The sequence below is a fragment of the Abramis brama genome (assembly GCF_963993115.1).
Source record: "Abramis brama genome assembly, chromosome: 7".
Taxonomy (NCBI): Eukaryota; Metazoa; Chordata; class Actinopteri; order Cypriniformes; family Leuciscidae; genus Abramis; species Abramis brama.
Window position 1 is genome coordinate 1,303,014 of NC_139969.1, and position 17,921 is coordinate 1,320,934.

Consider the following 17,921-nt stretch of genomic DNA (forward strand, 5'->3'; position numbering starts at 1 on the left):
AATACAGTTAATAAATAATGTTCACCTGGTCTGAATTACAGTGCGCATGAATAATACTCTGTAAACGATAAGTAAATGCATATGATAATAAGTCTAAATGTAAATACACAGGGTACAATATGTAAATATCGATCTTTTGCATGCAAATAATCTGTGATGTCACGTGATTTCTGAAACAGGATCACTGTGTCCCTCTAGCGGATGCAAACGGGAGAAAAACACGTCAAGGAACAAACTCTTATTTATTATCCTACATAAAATTTGTTTATGCATAAATATAAATGCATTTGTTTTTTAATTCCACGCAGTCCGTAAATATTATTTCGGGAGTAACGGAGATCAAACGCGTCAGAATGTGAGTTCGTGTTAAGTTTCGTTTCTCAGAAAGTTCTGCCCATCATGATTAATCTGTCCAAGAACCACCGTCTCACACACACACACACACACTGAGGAACAAGCAGACAACATGTCCAACCAAGGTAATCAAAGATCCGTTATTAATTTGCATTATTACTTTATCATTGTATTTAGCAATTCAGGATTTGTTGGTTTTGATATTGTTTATCTTTCCCAGTGAACTAAATCATGAAAAGTCTAATAGGCTAAATCATGATTCGCAGGAAATAATTGAAATAGGATATGTTTATCAATATTAATCATCTACCTAGCAAACAAAAACATATTTTTAGAACGTTTCCCATTAAGGGAAAAGGTTTCCATTGAAGTTTCCATTACGTTATTTCTTGTTCTATGAACGTTTAAAACATGCAGTTCATTAAATGTTACCCTTACAAAAGAAGTGTATTCATGTATTCATGCTCCTACTAGCCTTCTTTTAAACTAAAAATAATAAAATAAACTTTCAGTCTACTTTTTATGTAGGGTTAGGCCACTTCCCAGAAATATAATGTACGCACTTATAAAAGTCTAAGTATGATCGAGATATACTTATAATTTAGTATTCTGAATAATTGGCTTGTAGTTGTGTTTACCAGTGGCGACGTGTCTTAATTTTTTTTTTTAAACTGGGTGGGACAGATGTGTGTGTGTGTGTGTGTGTGTGTGTGTGTGTGTGTGTGTGTTTTGTGTTAATACAAACAAACTATTTAGCGGTCATTCACATACATCAGCAATGACGTTGCTGCCCATGTGGGTTCAGAAACCACTAGGATTTCATCAAAAATATAACTAACCTAACTTATAATATAACTAAGTGACATGGCATCTCACATTTAAGCAATAAATTCAATCCGAATAAAAAGACACTGTATGGCTATTATCAGCTATTACCAAACAGTAGCCTATTGTTTAATGCAGCCTCAGATTATAATTGCATAAATTATGTTAAGAGATTAATGTTTTATAACATTTTAATGTAGAAAGATTAAATTAATGGAAAAATTAAATAATAGGTTGCTTTTGAAATATGAAACTAAATATGCCAGTAGGTGGCGTGTTAATGAGTGAGTGTAATCATTAACCCTTGTGCGTCAATTAAAAAAAAGTTACACATGTCCAAAGTGGACAAAAATGTGCATGTACAAAAACTCATCAAAATTTGAAGCTTGGGAGCACAGACGTTTAAATTCATGAAAATTATTTATGAACATTATTTTATATAAAATCTGTATTTTATGAAACATGTTGAACTCTATAAATGCCATTTCTAAACAAGTTGTGTTCCCAATTTGAGGTTGATCTCTCAAAAAATGAGCTCTGAATGAAAAAATTCAGTGATTTTTTGTTTGGGTGCAGTACTCCAGTACTCCACTGGGACACAGTTGTTGGATTTGGGATTTGCAGTCGAGTTTTTCTCTCTCAGACATTACATGCACACACACTTTTTTTAATACACACAACAAACCACACTCTGACATCCACACCAACACACCCACACAATTATAGTTGCATCATTTATCCAATTGCCTCTATAATTATGCAGAAGCAGAAAAGCAAGTATTTACGCCACAGGCCAAACTTGATAAAAAAATGGCACATCTGGAAGAAAAAAAAATAGTAAAAAACAAAAAGCCTTTAAGCCTTGCAAACAGAATGAAAGCCTATTTACAAATGCTGCATCATTTTATGGCCCTAGGATTAAAAATGGGTTTCAAAGGGGACATTTTTGTCCTTAAGGTCCTTAGTGGAACTATTTTGTGTTACTATAGTAAAATAGATTTATTAAAGAAAATGAGGGTGAAATAGTAAAATTCCAATAAAAATACACACCTGTGCCAAAATGTATGCAGTTAATGCAACATTATCACAAAATATATATATAAAAAAATGTCCACAAGGGTTAACATAGTAAATCAGGACATGAGGAGACTTTCCACCAGTATAACAGAAAATGTTTCTGTAGAGAATCACCTATTGCACCTTTAATTAAACCGATTCATTCAAAAATGCTAATTCATTTAACTTAGCAAACGACTGTATTTATTGCCTAATTGAATCATTTACTCATCTGATTCGTTCAAATATGCTGATTCTTTGAGGAACAAAACGTTTAGATTACTTATGTAACTCCTGTTCCCTGACGGAGAGTGGTGTAAAGTATTTGAGTAAATGTAGCCTATAAGTTACTGTACTTAAGTATCTTTGTGGCTACTTTTTAGTTTTACTGAGTATCAAAGATATTAGCAACTTTTACTCTCTAGGCTACTTGAGTGAATTTTTTAACAAGTATGTAGTCTTTACTCCAATACGTTTGTGTAGAGTAATGCCCTACATTTTGCATGGCACCTAACTTTTCCTGCAGCAGTTTATTTCTGCTATAAAGAAGTGATATCGCCATCTAACAGCAGTGAAGGAACTATAACTTCGCCATTATTCACGAAAACTTGTCAACAAGATTGCTTTACACGAATGCGAGTGCATTAGTTGCTCAATCGCAGGTGTTTCATATGAGATGAGGCCGAAAAAATCACGTCCAGTGCAAGTAAGCTTTGACTATTTAATATTATTTTCTTTATCCGTTATAAATATTAATGCGACCGTTTTGAAGGATATTGGTTTACTTGTGGACCTTTTTGTGCACTGGAGTTTAACTGAGACTTGAGAGTTTGTAGGTGTTTAAGAGGCTGTTGTGTCAACCTTGATTTATTGCAATATTTTGAGGTGTTCATTTTCATTTTTATTTTAGGAAAATAAACGTGATCGCACTCCTGAAAAATCTGTGTCTTGTTTTTCACTGGCATGTCTCTCATAGGTGTTGAGGAATAGTTCCTCTTTAAGCCTACGTTCAGTTGCCTATGACTAAAATACTTAAGTACTGTTAAAATCAGATACTCTAACACCGTGTCTTAACTACACGCGACGCGCGATAAAAGCTTATTTTCCATGTTAATCAGAGTGTTTGTCCTAACCAGCCGCGACGACGACACGCGACGATTCTATTCTAGAAACGGTTTAACTATTTTTCTGCGACGTCGCGCTGGAACAACAAACACAAAGTGTGGCAATGATAATCTCAGGTACTGTTTATGTGCTTTATTTAATGTTAAAAGCGTGTAATGTGACTTTGAACATCATTTAGTGCTCCAGCTTTGTAGCTGTAAAAGCAACAATGGATAATTCACCAGATCTTGAAATTAAACAAATGGAAACAAGAACGTTCAGACTGTGAACAAACAAGTGTATTCTTTGACAAAGATTGTTTTAGTAACTCAGTAGCCTATGTATTTTTAATAATGTTTAAATGGTGTAATATTTGTGAATTTGATTATGTAGCTAGGCCTACTTATCCATTTTCTTGCAAGTGCCGTCAAGATTATCTCTGGTGCCGCGAGACTCCGCCCACACACTGTTCTGATTGGCTGTGGGTTTTGATTGATTTTGACGCATCTCGCAGTCGCGTCTAGTGTGGACAGACACATTGGCTGTTTCTCAATTCCAAGAACGCAGAGAACGGACTTGTGTTCTCGTGGAGACCGGTCTTGCCAAGCTTCCTTGGAAGAACGAACTCGGAACCGGCCGCAATGACTTCTGGGACACCAGGCGAGTACTAGCCCAAGTCTGCATTCGATGCATCCTCGGTATCAAGAACACATCCGGGTTCTTTCATGCGTCCTCTGTACTTGCGTTCTTGAGAATTGGGTCTGAACTTCGACGGTTAATGATGACGTAAAACGAGAACACAAGGACGCAAGATCGCTGAAGAACGCATATTGAGAAACACCCATTATTTGTCGCTGGAATCTTATCGCATCGCGTCTGGTTAGGACACGGTGTAAAGCCACCTTTCCACTGCACATTCGCATACGATTGTCGTATTTCGCCCCCTAGTGTCAGTCGCACGGAACTTTGAACTTGGTTGTGAAGCAACCGTTACCCTCGGCTATTCACAATGGTAAAATTAATTTATGATTTAATAATTATTCTGAATAAATAATATTCTGCCATAATTATTAATAACCAACATTTTACAGAAATAGTTTACAGAATGACGTTAAAGTGTTAAAATATTGGTAATTCTAGCTTCGCACTCATAGTTTTGATTAGAATACATCACATCCGGTCGACCGGTCGCATACGGTCTAGCCGCAGAAGTTCAGATATTTCAACGCATCTGAAGCTAAAATCGGATCCGAAATTTCTGCATACGCATATGATCGGAACTCCACGCAGCTCCCGTACTACTGTCCATTGGAAATTAATGACTTCCGGTCCGACGGATGTCGTTTGTCGTGTGCAGTGGAAAGGCGGCTTAAGACTTTTACTCAAGTCGTATTGAAATTGGTGACTTGGAACTTGTAATGGAGTAATGTTTGCTGTGAGGTATCTGTACATTTGCTCAAGTATGGTTTTCAGGGCCTCTACACCTCTGCTGAATATGGAAGCTTGTTTCCGCCACAGAATAAAACATTTTAAAAGATAATTGCAACTTTTTATCTCACAGTTGCGAATTTACATCTCGCAATTCTGACTTTATTTCTCAGAATTGCGAGATAAAAAGTCAGAAATGCGTGAAATAAAGTCGCAATTGCGTGTTATTGTCATGAATGCAAGAGAGGAGACAATAGCAGGTAAAAGTGTGTTTATTAAACAGTAAACAGAGCGGTCAGAGAGTCCAAAGTACGACACACAGGGGCGGGAGAGTGACGCAGGGACCTCGACGAGCAACCGGGCTGGTGATGAGTGATGAACACAGTGATGATCCGAATCCAGGCGAGTGACGACGAAGAACAGAGATGAAGACACAACGAATAATCCAACTGGAACGTAGATCACAGGGAACAGACAAACGGGACAGGAACAAACACCGGAATACACCACAAAGCTCTGACAACAGAAGACACCGGTCACAGAGAATAAATAGGTGAGTAGCCTAGATGGGAATCAGCTGGCGCTGCTGTTCAGTGATCATCGGAGGACACACCCACACTAATTAACACACAACACAGCAATCACACGAGACATGGAAAAGGCAGAGAATTTGTGAACCGTGACAGTTATAAAGTCAGAATTGCGAGATATAAAGTCAGAATTGCGAGATATAAAGTCAGAATTCAGACTTTTTTTCTCGCAATTGCGACTTTATATCACACAATTCTGACTTTAGAACACATAATTGCGAGTTTATATCTCGCAATTCTGACATCTTTTCTCAGAATTGTGAGATATAAACTCACAATTGTGACATATAAAGTCCAATTCTAAGGAAAAAAAAGACTGACTTTTTTTATTTTTACCTCAGAATAGTTTATATCTCACAATTCTGACTTTATAACACGCAATTGCGTATTATAAAGTCAGAATTGCGAGATATAAACATGCAATTCTGAGAAAAAAAGTCTGAATTTCAAGTATATTTCTCGCAATTTCGAGTTTATATCTCATAATTCTGACTTTATAACCTGCAATTGCGACTTTATATCTCATAATTCTGACTTTATAACCTGCAATTGTGACTTTATATCATGTAATTCTGAGATTAAAAGTCAGAATTGTGAGATTAAAAAGTCGCAATTACCTTTTTTATTTTTCACTCTGTGGCAGAAACAAGCTTCCATAGCTGAAGGAGAGTTATAATGTTACTGGAAGAACGTGTATTTCATAACTTTGAGAGATGTTCATGAATAACGTTCCCTTTCGGCTGGGTTATTGTTCGTTTTCTCAACAGTTTGTTTTCTCCTCAGGAAACCCAACCGTGAGATGGAGACCCGCTGGAAACTCCCTAGCTTCATTTGACGACGATCATCACCAGCACACACTAAACCCAGCGCCGAATGAACTGCGTCTGGTTCTGCTGGGAAAGACTGGTGCAGGGAAAAGCGCGACGGGAAACACAATCCTGGGAAGGAAGTGCTTTGATGACGGATTGAGCATGAGCTCGGTCACTAAAGAGTGCAAGAGAGAGAGAGCAACGGTGGAGGAACGAGAGCTGGTTCTTATCGACACGCCTGGGTTTTTTGACACAGATTTGACAGATGACGAATTAAAACAAGAAGTAATCCGTTGCCTGGCGTTGTGTTCTCCGGGTCCTCATGCGTTTCTGCTGGTGGTGCCGATAGAGCGGTTCACAGAGGAGCAGCAGCGCACCGTAGAAATGATTCTGGAGATGTTTCAGGAGGACGTCACTCATCACACCATCCTCATATTCTCCCATGCGGATAAACTCAGAGGAGAATCCATTGAAAGGTTTGTTTCAAGACAAGATCAGAAAGTGAAGGAGCTCGTGAAGAGATTTGGGAGGCGATTCGTGGCTTTTGACAACACAAACTCAAACCCGGATCAAGTGAGCCGACTCCTGCAGAGGATTGACAAGCTACTCGCTCGAAATCACAACCGTCACTTCACCAATCACATCTCAGAGGTAATGCAGGAAGCACAGAAGATAATAGACGAGAAAACACATGCTAGGATGGCCGAAATAATGAAGAAAATCAAGAAGGAGGTGAAGAAATTGGCTGATGATCGATGGCGTTCATTTATTGTGTCCATGAATGAAGAGCGGAAAGACACAGAGAGAAAAAGGAAATGCATACAAAGCAGGATTGATCAGATAGAGAATGATGTAAAGAAAGAAGAGCAGAATGTGCGACCGATCCCAGCCAGACTGAAGCGGTACAAAGCATCTCTGAAGAGAGAGAAGGAGAAACTGAGGAGACTGCTGGATAAAGAGGAGGAGAAGGAGGAGGAGAGAACTGAGAGAAAAGTTAAAGAAAAGAATGACCTGGAAATCTGGAAGAAAGAAGAGGAGCAGAGAAGACTGAGTGAAGAAGGGCAGAACGATGAACTTTCTGAAGATAATATTAAATTGCTGATTATGCTGTCCTTGTTTATGCTGGGGGCCGGAGCTGTGTATGTACCCGCGCTCCTGGCGTTCCTGTTCCCTGCGGCTCCCGCTGTGGAAGCCGGATTGTCTGTCGGGTATTTGTCCAGCTTGCTCGGCTTCGGAGCTGCAGTGAAAGCGGCATCTGTAAAGCTGGCGACTCTGACTCGCTGCTGCATTCAGTGATCCGTTTATCCGGCATGAGTTCAGAAATCAAGCCTCATTATAGACTGTAAAGACTTTATCAGGGGCTTTGGGTGCAAAGTACTTTTCTCATTCCTTTCCTCCTCAAGGATTTTAAAGAATTCTTGGCTAACATTTTACACTAAGGTTTAATTTGTTGACATTAGTTAACATGAAATAACAATGAATGTTAATGTTCATTTCAACATGTAGTAATACATTTTTTTAAATCAAAAATTGTATTTGGTAATATTAGTTAAAGGGGTGGTATAATGCCCCTTTCACAAGATGTAAAATAAGTCTCTGATGTCCCCAGAGTGTGTGTGTGAAGTTTTAGCTCAAAATACCCCACAGATATTTCATAAATAGTTTCATATTCCGCTATGATCGAGATATACTTATAATTTAGTATTCTGAATAATTGGCTTGTAGTTGTGTTTACCAGTGGCGACGTGGCTTAAATTTGTTTTTAAAACTGGGTGGGATAGATGTGTGTGTGTGTGTGTTAATAGAAAGTGATGAGTCGTTCATGAACGGATCTCCGTTCATTGACTCTGTCACGTGACAAATGAACGAAAGACTCGGAAGTTAAAGTAACTATTTATATTCCCTGTAAATTATTTTTGACTGCATTATAATGATTTCTTAATTCAGAATATGATCGAGATTGCGTAGGTGGATGTGTTCGGGGAATTTGCCTGTTAAAAGTATAACATTTAAAGCCCCTTAAAATGAACGAAGTGACTCGAAAAAAGATTTGTTCATTTTGATGAACGAGATCGAACAAGAGAGTCAGTAAAATGATCCGAACTTTCCATCATTCAGTCAGCATGTGGGTTCAGAAACCACTAGGATTTCATCAAAAATATAACTAACCCTTTAAAGTGACATGGCATCTCACATTTAATCAATACATTTAATCCGAATAAAAAGACACTGTATGGCTATTATCAGCTATTACCAAACAGTAGCCTATTGTTTAATGCAGCCTCAGTCGAGGCACGAATGAATTTACACACCAATTATAATTGCATAAATTATGTTAAGAGATTAATGTTTTAAATATAACCGTTTAATGTAGAAAGATTAAATGAATGGAAAAAAAATAAATAATAGGTTACTTTAGAAATATGAAACTAAAACTGCCAGTAGGTGGCGTGTTAATGAGTGAGTGTAATCATTAACCCTTGTGCGTCAATTAAAAAAAAGTTACACAAAAGGGTCCAAAGTGGACAAAAATGTGCATGTACAAAAACTGTCATCAACATTTGAAGCTTGGGAGCACAGACGTTTAAATTCATTAAAATTATTTATGAACATTATTTTATATAAAATATGTATTTTATGAAACGTGTTGAACTCTACAAATGCTACAAAAGCAAAGCCATTTCTAAACAAGTTGTGTTCCCAATTTGAGGTTGATCTCTCAAAAAATGAGCTTTCAGTAATATTGTGTTTGGCTGCAGTACTCCAGTACTCCACTAGGACACAGTGGTTGGATTTGGGATTTGCAGTAGAGTTTTTCTCTCTCAAACATTACATGCACACACACACTTATTTTAATACACACAACAAATCACACTCTGACATCCATACCAACACACCCACACAATTATAGCTGCATAATTTATCCAATTGCCTCTATAATTATGCAGAAGCAGAAAAGCAAGTATTTTTACGCCATATATATATTTTAAGCCTTGCAAACAGAATGAAAGCCTATTTACAAATGCTGCATCATTTTATAGTTAAATGGCTCTGGGATTAAAAATGGCTGTTTTAATGGGTTTCAAAGGGGACATTTTTTGTCCTTAAGGTCCTTAGTGTAACTATTTTGTGTTACTAGAGTAAAATAGATTTATTAAAGGAAATGAGGGTGAAATAGTAAAAATCCAATAAAAATACACACCTGTGCCAAAATGTATGCAGTTAATGCATAATGCATATGCAGGCAATAACACAGGCAAAATGATCACAAAAAATATTTAAAAAAATGTCCACAAGGGTTAACATAGTAAATCAGGACATGAGGAGACTTTCCACCAGTATAACAGAAAATGTTTCTGTAGAGAATCACCTATTGCACCTTTAATTAAACATGTTCAAGTCAAGTCTCCTTTATTTATATAGCGCTTTTTACAATACAGATTGCATCAAAGCAGCTTCACAGTAACATGAAAATAATACAACAAAGTTTGTTTCTAGAAGAAAATTGCGTCGTCATAATGTGAGTGCATATTAGCTGTAGTTGCTCAATCGCAGGTGTTTCATATTTGAGATGAGGCCGAAAAAAACACGTCCAGTGCAAGTAAGCTTTGACTATTTCATATTATTTTCTTTATCCGTTATAAATATTAATGCGACCGTTTTGAAGGATATTGATTTACTTGTGGACCTTTTGGTGCCCTGGAGTTTAACTGAGACTTGAGAGTTTGTAGGTGTTAAGAGGCTGTTGTGTCAACCTTGATTTATTGCAATATTTTGAGGTGTTCATTTTCATTTTTATTTTAGGAAAATAAACGTGATCGCACTCCTGAAAAATCTGTTTCTTGTTTTTCACTGGCATGTCTCTCAGGTGTTGAGGAATAGTTCCTCTTTAAGCCTACGTTCAGTTGCCTAAATACTTAAGTATAAGTAGCCTACTGTTAAAATCAGATACTCTAACACCGTGTCCTAACTACACGCGACGCGCGATAAAAGGTTATTTTCCATGTTAATGAGTGTTTGTCCTAACCAGCCGCGACGGCGATTCTATTTTAGAAACGGTTTCTATTTTTCTGCGACGTCGCGCTGGAACAACAAACACAAAGTGTGGCGATGATAATCTCAGGTACTGTTTATGTGCTTTATTATTAAAAGCGTGTAATGTGACTTTGAACATCATTTAGTGCTCCAGCTTTGTGGCTGTAAAAGCAACAATGGATATAATTCACCTCAGATCTTGAAATTAAACAAATGGAAACAAGAACGTTCAAACTGTGAACAAACAAGTGTATTCTTTGACAAAGATTGTTTTAGTAACTCAGTAGCCTATGTATTTTTAATAATGTTTAAATGGTGTAATATTTGTGAATTTGATCATGCAGCGACTTATCCATTTTCTTGCGAGTACCGTCAAGATTATCTCTGGTGCCGCGAGACTCCGCCCACACGCTATTCTTATTGGCTGTGGGTTTTGATTGATTTTGACGCATCTCGCAGTCGCGTCGCGTCTAGTGTGGACAGACAATTTTTTTGTCGCTGGAATCTTATCGCATCGCGTCTGGTTAGGACACGGTGTAAGTCGCACGGAACTTTGAAATTGGTTGTAAAGCAACCGTTACCCTCGGCTATTCAAAATGATAAAATGTATGATTTTAATGAATGTAAATGCATGCATGAATATATCCACACAAAACAAATGACCCTCGATACATCTAAAATAAAAATAAAGTAGATTTTATAGCGCTAATCAATATAAATATTGATTTAATAATTATAAAAAAATCTGCCATAATTATTAATAACCGACATTTTGCAGAAATAGCGTTTACAGAATGACGTTAAAGTATTAAAATATTGGTAATTCTAGCTTCGCACTCATAGGGCCATATTTTAACGATCTGAAACACAAGTATCAAGCGCGAAACGCGAGTAACTTTGTGGGCGGTTCTTGGGCGCTGTTGCTATTATACCGGCGGGATAAATGACTCTTGCGCCCGACGCAAATCTAAAATGTGTTGGTCTGAAGTAGCTTCATTAGGTGTGGTTTGGACGTAACGTGAAATAAACCAATCAGAGCGACATCTCACATTCCCTTTTAGAGCAGGCGCGCTTGTTCCATGGCGGATTGCTATTATAACAGCGGATTTGCCAGACGCACGCCAGGAGCGGTTCACAGCCGAGGAGGCCGACGTTTTCGTCAGGGCCGTAAAACACAGAGAAGTGACATTGGGGATGGAGAAACACATCCAAATTAGCTTCAGTTAAACAGGCGTATGATAATTTGGGTAAATGTGTAAGCTAGATTTATGCCTATTTTTTCACATCTTCATGGACACAGCAATGATTTCCCTCGTGTGGTAATATTTTTCCTTGTAATAATGTATGGTTTTCTAAAAATGAAAACTGCTGCGTCTGTGTAGATGAGAGAATCAAAGTGTATGCGCGTTGTGCACACGCTACATTATGGCCAAGCATGCGCCCTTAAAACAGCATCTGAATAACATGCGCAACGCACCACTGACTTTAGACTAGGGTATTCCTGGTCAGTGGCGGAATTGTTTTCTGAAACTGCAAAATAGCACCAGGGAACGTTTGCGCCGGAACACGCCTCCTCTTTTCGCTGAACCGCCCCCGGGAGCGCACGTTCATTCCCTAATTTACCGATGTGCATCTGTGGAGGGAAAAGTCCACTGTGCGCGGGTGCAAAATAGGAATGATACATGCGTCGGTGTGCAAAGTCAATTGTGCTGGGTGCAAGATAGGGCCCCTAGTTTTGATTAGAATACATCACATCCGGTCGACCGGTCGCATACGGTCTAGCCGCAGAAGTTCAGATATTTCAATGCATCCGAAGCTCAAATCGGATCCGAAATTTACGCATACGCATATGATCGGAACTCCCCGCAGCTCCCGTACTACTGTCCATTGGAAATGAATGACTTCCGGTCCAACGACTGTCGTTTGTCGTGTGCAGTGGAAAAGCGGCTTAAGACTTTTACTCAAGTCGTATTGAAATTGGTGCCTTGGAACTTGTAATGGAGTAATGTTTGCTGTGAGGTATCTGTACATTTGCTCAAGTATGGTTTTCAGGGCCTCTTTACACCTCTGCTGAAGGAGAGTTATAATGTTACTGGAAGAACGTGTATTTCATAACTTTGAGAGATGTTCATGAATAACGTTCCCTTTCGGCTGGGTTATTGTTAGTTTTCTCAACAGTTTGTTTTCTCCTCAGGAAACCCAACCGTGAGATGGAGACCCGCTGGAAACTCCCTAGCTTCATTTGACGACGATCATCACCAGCACACACTAAACCCAGCGCCGAATGAACTGCGTCTGGTTCTGCTGGGAAAGACTGGTGCAGGGAAAAGCGCGACGGGAAACACCATCCTGGGAAGGAAGTGCTTTGATGATGGATTGAGCATGGGCTCGGTCACTAAAGAGTGCACGAGAGAGAGAGCAACGGTGAAGGAACGAGAGCTGGTTCTTATCGACACACCTGGGTTTTTTGACACGGATTTGACAGATGACGAATTAAAACAAGAAGTAATCCGTTGCCTGGTTTTGTGTTCTCCGGGTCCTCATGCGTTTCTGCTGGTGGTGCCGATAGAGCGGTTCACAGAGGAGCAACAGCGCACCGTAGAAATGATTCTGAAGATGTTTCATGAGGACGTCACTCATCACACCATCCTCATATTCTCCCACGCGGATAAACTCAGAGGAGAATCCATTGAAAGGTTTGTTTTAAGACAAGATCAGAAAGTGAAGGAGCTCGTGAAGAGATTTGGGAGGCGATTCGTGGCTTTTGACAACACAAACTCAAACCCGGATCAAGTGAGCCGACTCCTGCGGAGAGTCGATGAGCTGCTCGCTCGAAATCACAACCGTCACTTCACCAGTCAAATCATGGAAGTAATGCAGGAAGCGCAGAGGATAATAGACGTAAAACTGCAAGCTGATAGGGCCGAAAGAATGAAGAAAATCGAGAAGGAGGTCGGGAAAATGTCTGATGATCAATTGCGTTCGTTTATTGCGTTCGTGAACGAAGAGAGGCACGACGCGCAGGGAAAAAAGACACGCATGCAATGCCGGATTAAACAGATAGAGACGGATATAAAGAAAGAAGAGCAGAATGCGCAACCGATCCCTGCGAGACTGGAGCGTTTCAGAGCATCTCTGGAGAGAGAGCAGGAGAACATGAGGAGATTTGAGGAACGAGAGAGGGAGGAGGAGAAGGAGAGGCTGGAAAGAGTGGATAAAGAAAAGAAGGACTTGGAAATCTGGGCCGAGGAAGAGATTGAGAGGAGAGGGAATGAAGAAGTGAAGAAGTTTGAGCTTTTATCACAACGCAATGTGAAGTTGGTGATAATGCTGTGTATGTTTATGCTGGGGGCCGGAGCTGCGTACGCTCCTGCGCTCCTGGCGTTCCTGTTCCCGGCGGCTCCCGCTGTCGAAGTCGGAATAGCCAGTAAGATTTTGGCCACTCTGCTCGGCGCTGGAGCGACGGAAGGAGGGAGTATCTTCGGGTCGGTCGCTGTAGCTGCAGTGAGAGCTGCATCTATAAAGCTGGCGGCGATGTCGCAGTGCTCCATTCAGTGACACGTTTATGATCGACAACCAAGATGAGTTCACAAATCAAGATTTTTTCCCAGTATTAGCTTGTATGGAAGCTTGTTTCCGCCACAGAATTAAACATTTTAAAAGAACATTGCACGCAATTTCGACTTTATAACACGCAATTGCGACATTATATCACACAATTCTGACTTTATCAAACAATTTTGACTTTATATCACGCAATTGCGACATTAAATCATGCAATTCTGACTTTATATCACGCAATTGCAACTATATCACACAATTTTGACTTTATAACACACAATCGTCTAACCACGCTTGCCCTAAGGATTACGAGTTCTGCCATGCCTCTGCCAATGCCATACCTGTTTGCTGTTTATTGACCCCGCCTGTATGATGACCATGTTTTGGAATAAAGCCTTGCATATGGATCCGCACGTCTCACGTCTTGTTCGCCCCATTACAATATCACACAATTCTGACTTTATATCACGCAATTGCAACTTTATCACCCAATTCTGACTTTATATCACGCAATTGCGACTATATCACGCAATTCTGACTTTATATCACGCAATTGCGACTATATCACGCAATTCTGACTTTATAACACGCAATTGCGACTATATCATGCAATTCTGACTTTATATCACGCAATTGCGACTTTTGCCATTTAACATTTTGGAGATGTCGGATAACATCTCCAAAATGTTAAATACCATTAAATGACTAGTAACCAAAAGTCCAAATCATAGTCTCTCCTGCACCAATTTAAATGATATAAATACTAGTGTAGAACATTGCATAGAAACTGTGTCTATTCCTTGTTTAGTGAGATCAAATAATAATTCTACTGCAGGATCTAGGAAAAATCTAATTGTTATTAAAACAGAAAATGTTGCTATTAGTAAACATAAACAATTTTTAAAGCTAGGTCTTCTAAACATTAGATCACTCACACCTAAGGCAGTTATTGTAAATGAAATGATTATTTCAGTCTAACTTCCGGGGGGGCGGCCTGCTGTCGACCCTGTGCTCACCGTTTGTTTGTTTGTCTGTCTGTGATTAGTTTTTACATGCTAGAATAGCATCTTGAACAGTATCTTAAATATAATCTTGAAATAGCATCTTGCTATGGATATTATCGTCATGAAAATCGCTTTACTATGGATACTACTTTGCTTATCGGCATTTGGAATTGGGGATTGTTTATCAGGCCGTCAAGACTATCTCACCTACACCCGTGAGCACCTGCTCTCTCTACGAGCAATTGGTGAAGCTCCACCAACTCTTCCTGTCGACTGTATGGAAATCCGTCGGCCTGCCAAATGGCCAGAGAGGAGGAAGAAAGTAAAGAAAAAGCGAGGCTCAAGAGGAGGTGTGAGGCACCGACTTTGGAGACGCGGCAATAGATTCCCATTGCCCGTCATTACTCTGACCAACGTCCGATCGGTAAGCAACAAACTTGATGAACTGGCATTGAGAGCAGAACATGACTGTGAATTTAGGCAGAGCAACCTTGTGTGTCTGACGGAATCATGGCTTAAAGACTATCATGATACTCCAACCCTGCCCGGGTACACTACCATAAGAGCAGACAGAAATGAGCGCAGTTCACGCAAGTCAATCGGAGGAGGGCTGTGTTTATTTGTTGACAATCGCTGGGCTACACAGTATTGCGTTCGGGAGCAAGTGTGCACACCGGACTATGAATTATTGACTGTAACTTTCCGACCATTCTATCTCCCGCGAGAGTTCGGTCAAATTACTATTATTCTTGTGTATGTGCCCGGACCGAATGACGCAGCAGCGGGTGAAAAAATAACAGAGAGCTATAATGATGCACTCGCCCGCTCTACAGATCAGCCTGTCTTTGTCCTTGGGGATTTCAACTCATGTAACTTGTCTACACATCTGCCCACTGTTCATCAATATGTTGACTGTCCTACACGGTTAAATCGGACTCTTGACCGCTGTTATGGAAATATCCCTGAGGCATATAAAGCAGTGTGTAGACCACCCCTAGGCAAATCCGATCACAATATAATTCACCTTTTGCCTAAATATAAAGCTATGCTCAAAAGGTCGAAACCAGTTATCAAGCAGATACAGACATGGTCTGGAACAAATAAAGATCAACTCAGGGACTGTTTTGACAACACAAACTGGGACACCTTCTTTGAATCCTGCCAGGATGGGAACGAACTTACAGACACTTTAACATCCTACATTAAGTTTTGTGAGGATTGTGTGTCTGAAACAAAGACTATTAGAATATTCCCAAATAACAAACCCTGGGTTTCCAAACAATTAAAAATCTGCCTTAATGAAAGAAAAATTGCCTTTTGTTCAGGCAACATGGAATTAGTGCAGGAAAAAAGGAAACAATTAAGGGCAGATATCCTTAAGGCAAAAATTGAATATAAAAACACAATAGAGAGTAAATTTTTTAGCGGGAATATAAAACAGGCTTGGGAAGGCTTAAACATTCTAATGGGGAAAAGCTGCAATAAAAGCAACAGTCCTGTAGTTTGCAGTCAAAGTCTTGTAGATGAAATGAACATGTTCTTCTGCCGGTTTGACACTGTGGATGATAAGGATGAGTGTGATGACATCTGTAAAAATCTTCCCATAGGTTCACCAATACTTATCACAGAAGATGATGTTGCTAAAAACCTCACTAAATTAAAACCGAATAAGGCCACCGGCCCTGATGGCCTAAAAGGCCGTTTACTTAAAGACTGTGCCCCACAATTAAAAGGTGTTTTTTCAAGGCTTTTTAACTTTCTTCTAGTTGCAGGTGTACCCACATCTTGGAAATTTTCCCTAATAAGGCCGATACCTAAAAAGCCTGGTGCAAGTAAGCCTGAGGATTTTCGACCTATAGCCATCACCTCCATATTATGTAAAACAATGGAGAGAGTTATGGTAGATCTCTTGACCTCCCAAGTAACCAGTGTGCTAGATCCGCTGCAGTTCGCGTATAGAAGTAATAGAGGGACTGATGATGCCGTGCTGGTCCTTTTAGGCTCCATTTCAAAACAGCTTGCACTCCCTAAAGGGTATGCTAGAGTTTTATTTATAGATTTTAGTGCAGCATTTAATTCTATGAAGTTACACATTCTCCTGCAAAGACTAGTTAATATTAATATAGATAACAGCCTGATTCTCTGGATCAGAGACTTTCTCTCCTGTCGCCCTCAGAGGGTAAGTGTAAATAGCTTTTTGTCTGGAGTGCGTACCATCAGTACAGGCTGTCCACAAGGCAGCGTTCTTTCACCTATGCTTTTTTCCTTATTTACAAATGAGTTTAATATAAACAATAGCAATTTTAAATTGATAAAATATGCAGATGATATGGCCTTAGTAGGACTTTTACAAAAAACGAATTCCTTGGATGAAGCCTCTTATCTTGCACATGTAAAGGCCCTTGAAGCATGGTGTAAGGATAGCAAGCTAGAAATTAATGTGGCAAAGACAAATGAGCTAGTTTTTTGCAAAAAACAGGATATAATAATAGAGCCAGCTTTACTTAATAGTCAAGTAGTTGAAACTGTGGAAACTTTTAAATATCTAGGTACGGTTCTTGATATTCACCTGAGTTTTACCGATAATACAGAATTGATCTTCAAGAAATGCTCGCAACGACTCAGTCTTCTTAGAAGACTGAATTGCCTGGGTGTCAGTGCTCAGATTATTGAGCTTGTGTATATTACACATATTGAAAGTGTTTTAACTTTTCATCTCTCTGCTTGGTTTGATTATTTAAACTGCAAGCTTAAGAAAAAGCTCAATAGGATAGTCTCAATGGCTAGCAAAATAGTGGGTAAACCACAAAAACCATTGTGCCAAATATACATTGATAGAACGAAGAATAAGGCAAGGAAAATCACTGTAGATAGTACTCACCCCCTCTCTAGCGAGTTTGAACTACTGAAGTCTGGGAGGCGCTTCAGAGTGCCTCTGGCTAAAAGTTATTTTAAAAAATCTTTCATTCCAAACGCCATTAGTATCCTTAACCAAACAAAGTAACTACAGTAAATAAGCTGCTATTTTAATGTATTTAAGTATATTTATTCTCAATATGATATTTTACATTGTATCTTTCTCTGTTTATCTAGATATATCTTTTTTTATTATGTCTGAGACATTATTTGTATGTTTATCTGTTTTGTATGCTGCT

At 39.2% G+C, this 17,921-nt stretch overlaps 1 protein-coding gene across 4 annotated transcripts; it reads left to right on the forward strand.

Moving 5' to 3' along the window:
- The first annotated feature begins 219 nt into the window (after positions 1–219).
- LOC311087644 (GTPase IMAP family member 7-like) lies at positions 220–14,169 on the forward strand. Of its 4 annotated transcripts, none has more exons than XM_084121011.1 (3): positions 220–479; positions 5,051–5,320; positions 6,141–9,991. In XM_084121011.1, the coding sequence occupies exon 3, from the start codon at positions 6,329–6,331 to the stop codon at positions 7,460–7,462; it is 1,134 nt and encodes a 377-aa protein (XP_083977137.1). In that variant the 5' UTR covers positions 220–479; positions 5,051–5,320; positions 6,141–6,328; the 3' UTR covers positions 7,463–9,991. The 4 variants fall into 4 exon arrangements, with proteins under 4 accessions (XP_083977137.1, XP_083977135.1, XP_083977136.1 ...); XM_084121012.1 differs by having other exon boundaries at positions 434–479; positions 5,058–5,320; XM_084121009.1 differs by lacking the exons at positions 5,051–5,320; positions 6,141–9,991 and adding an exon at positions 12,396–14,169.
- Positions 14,170–17,921: the final 3,752 nt, after the last annotated feature.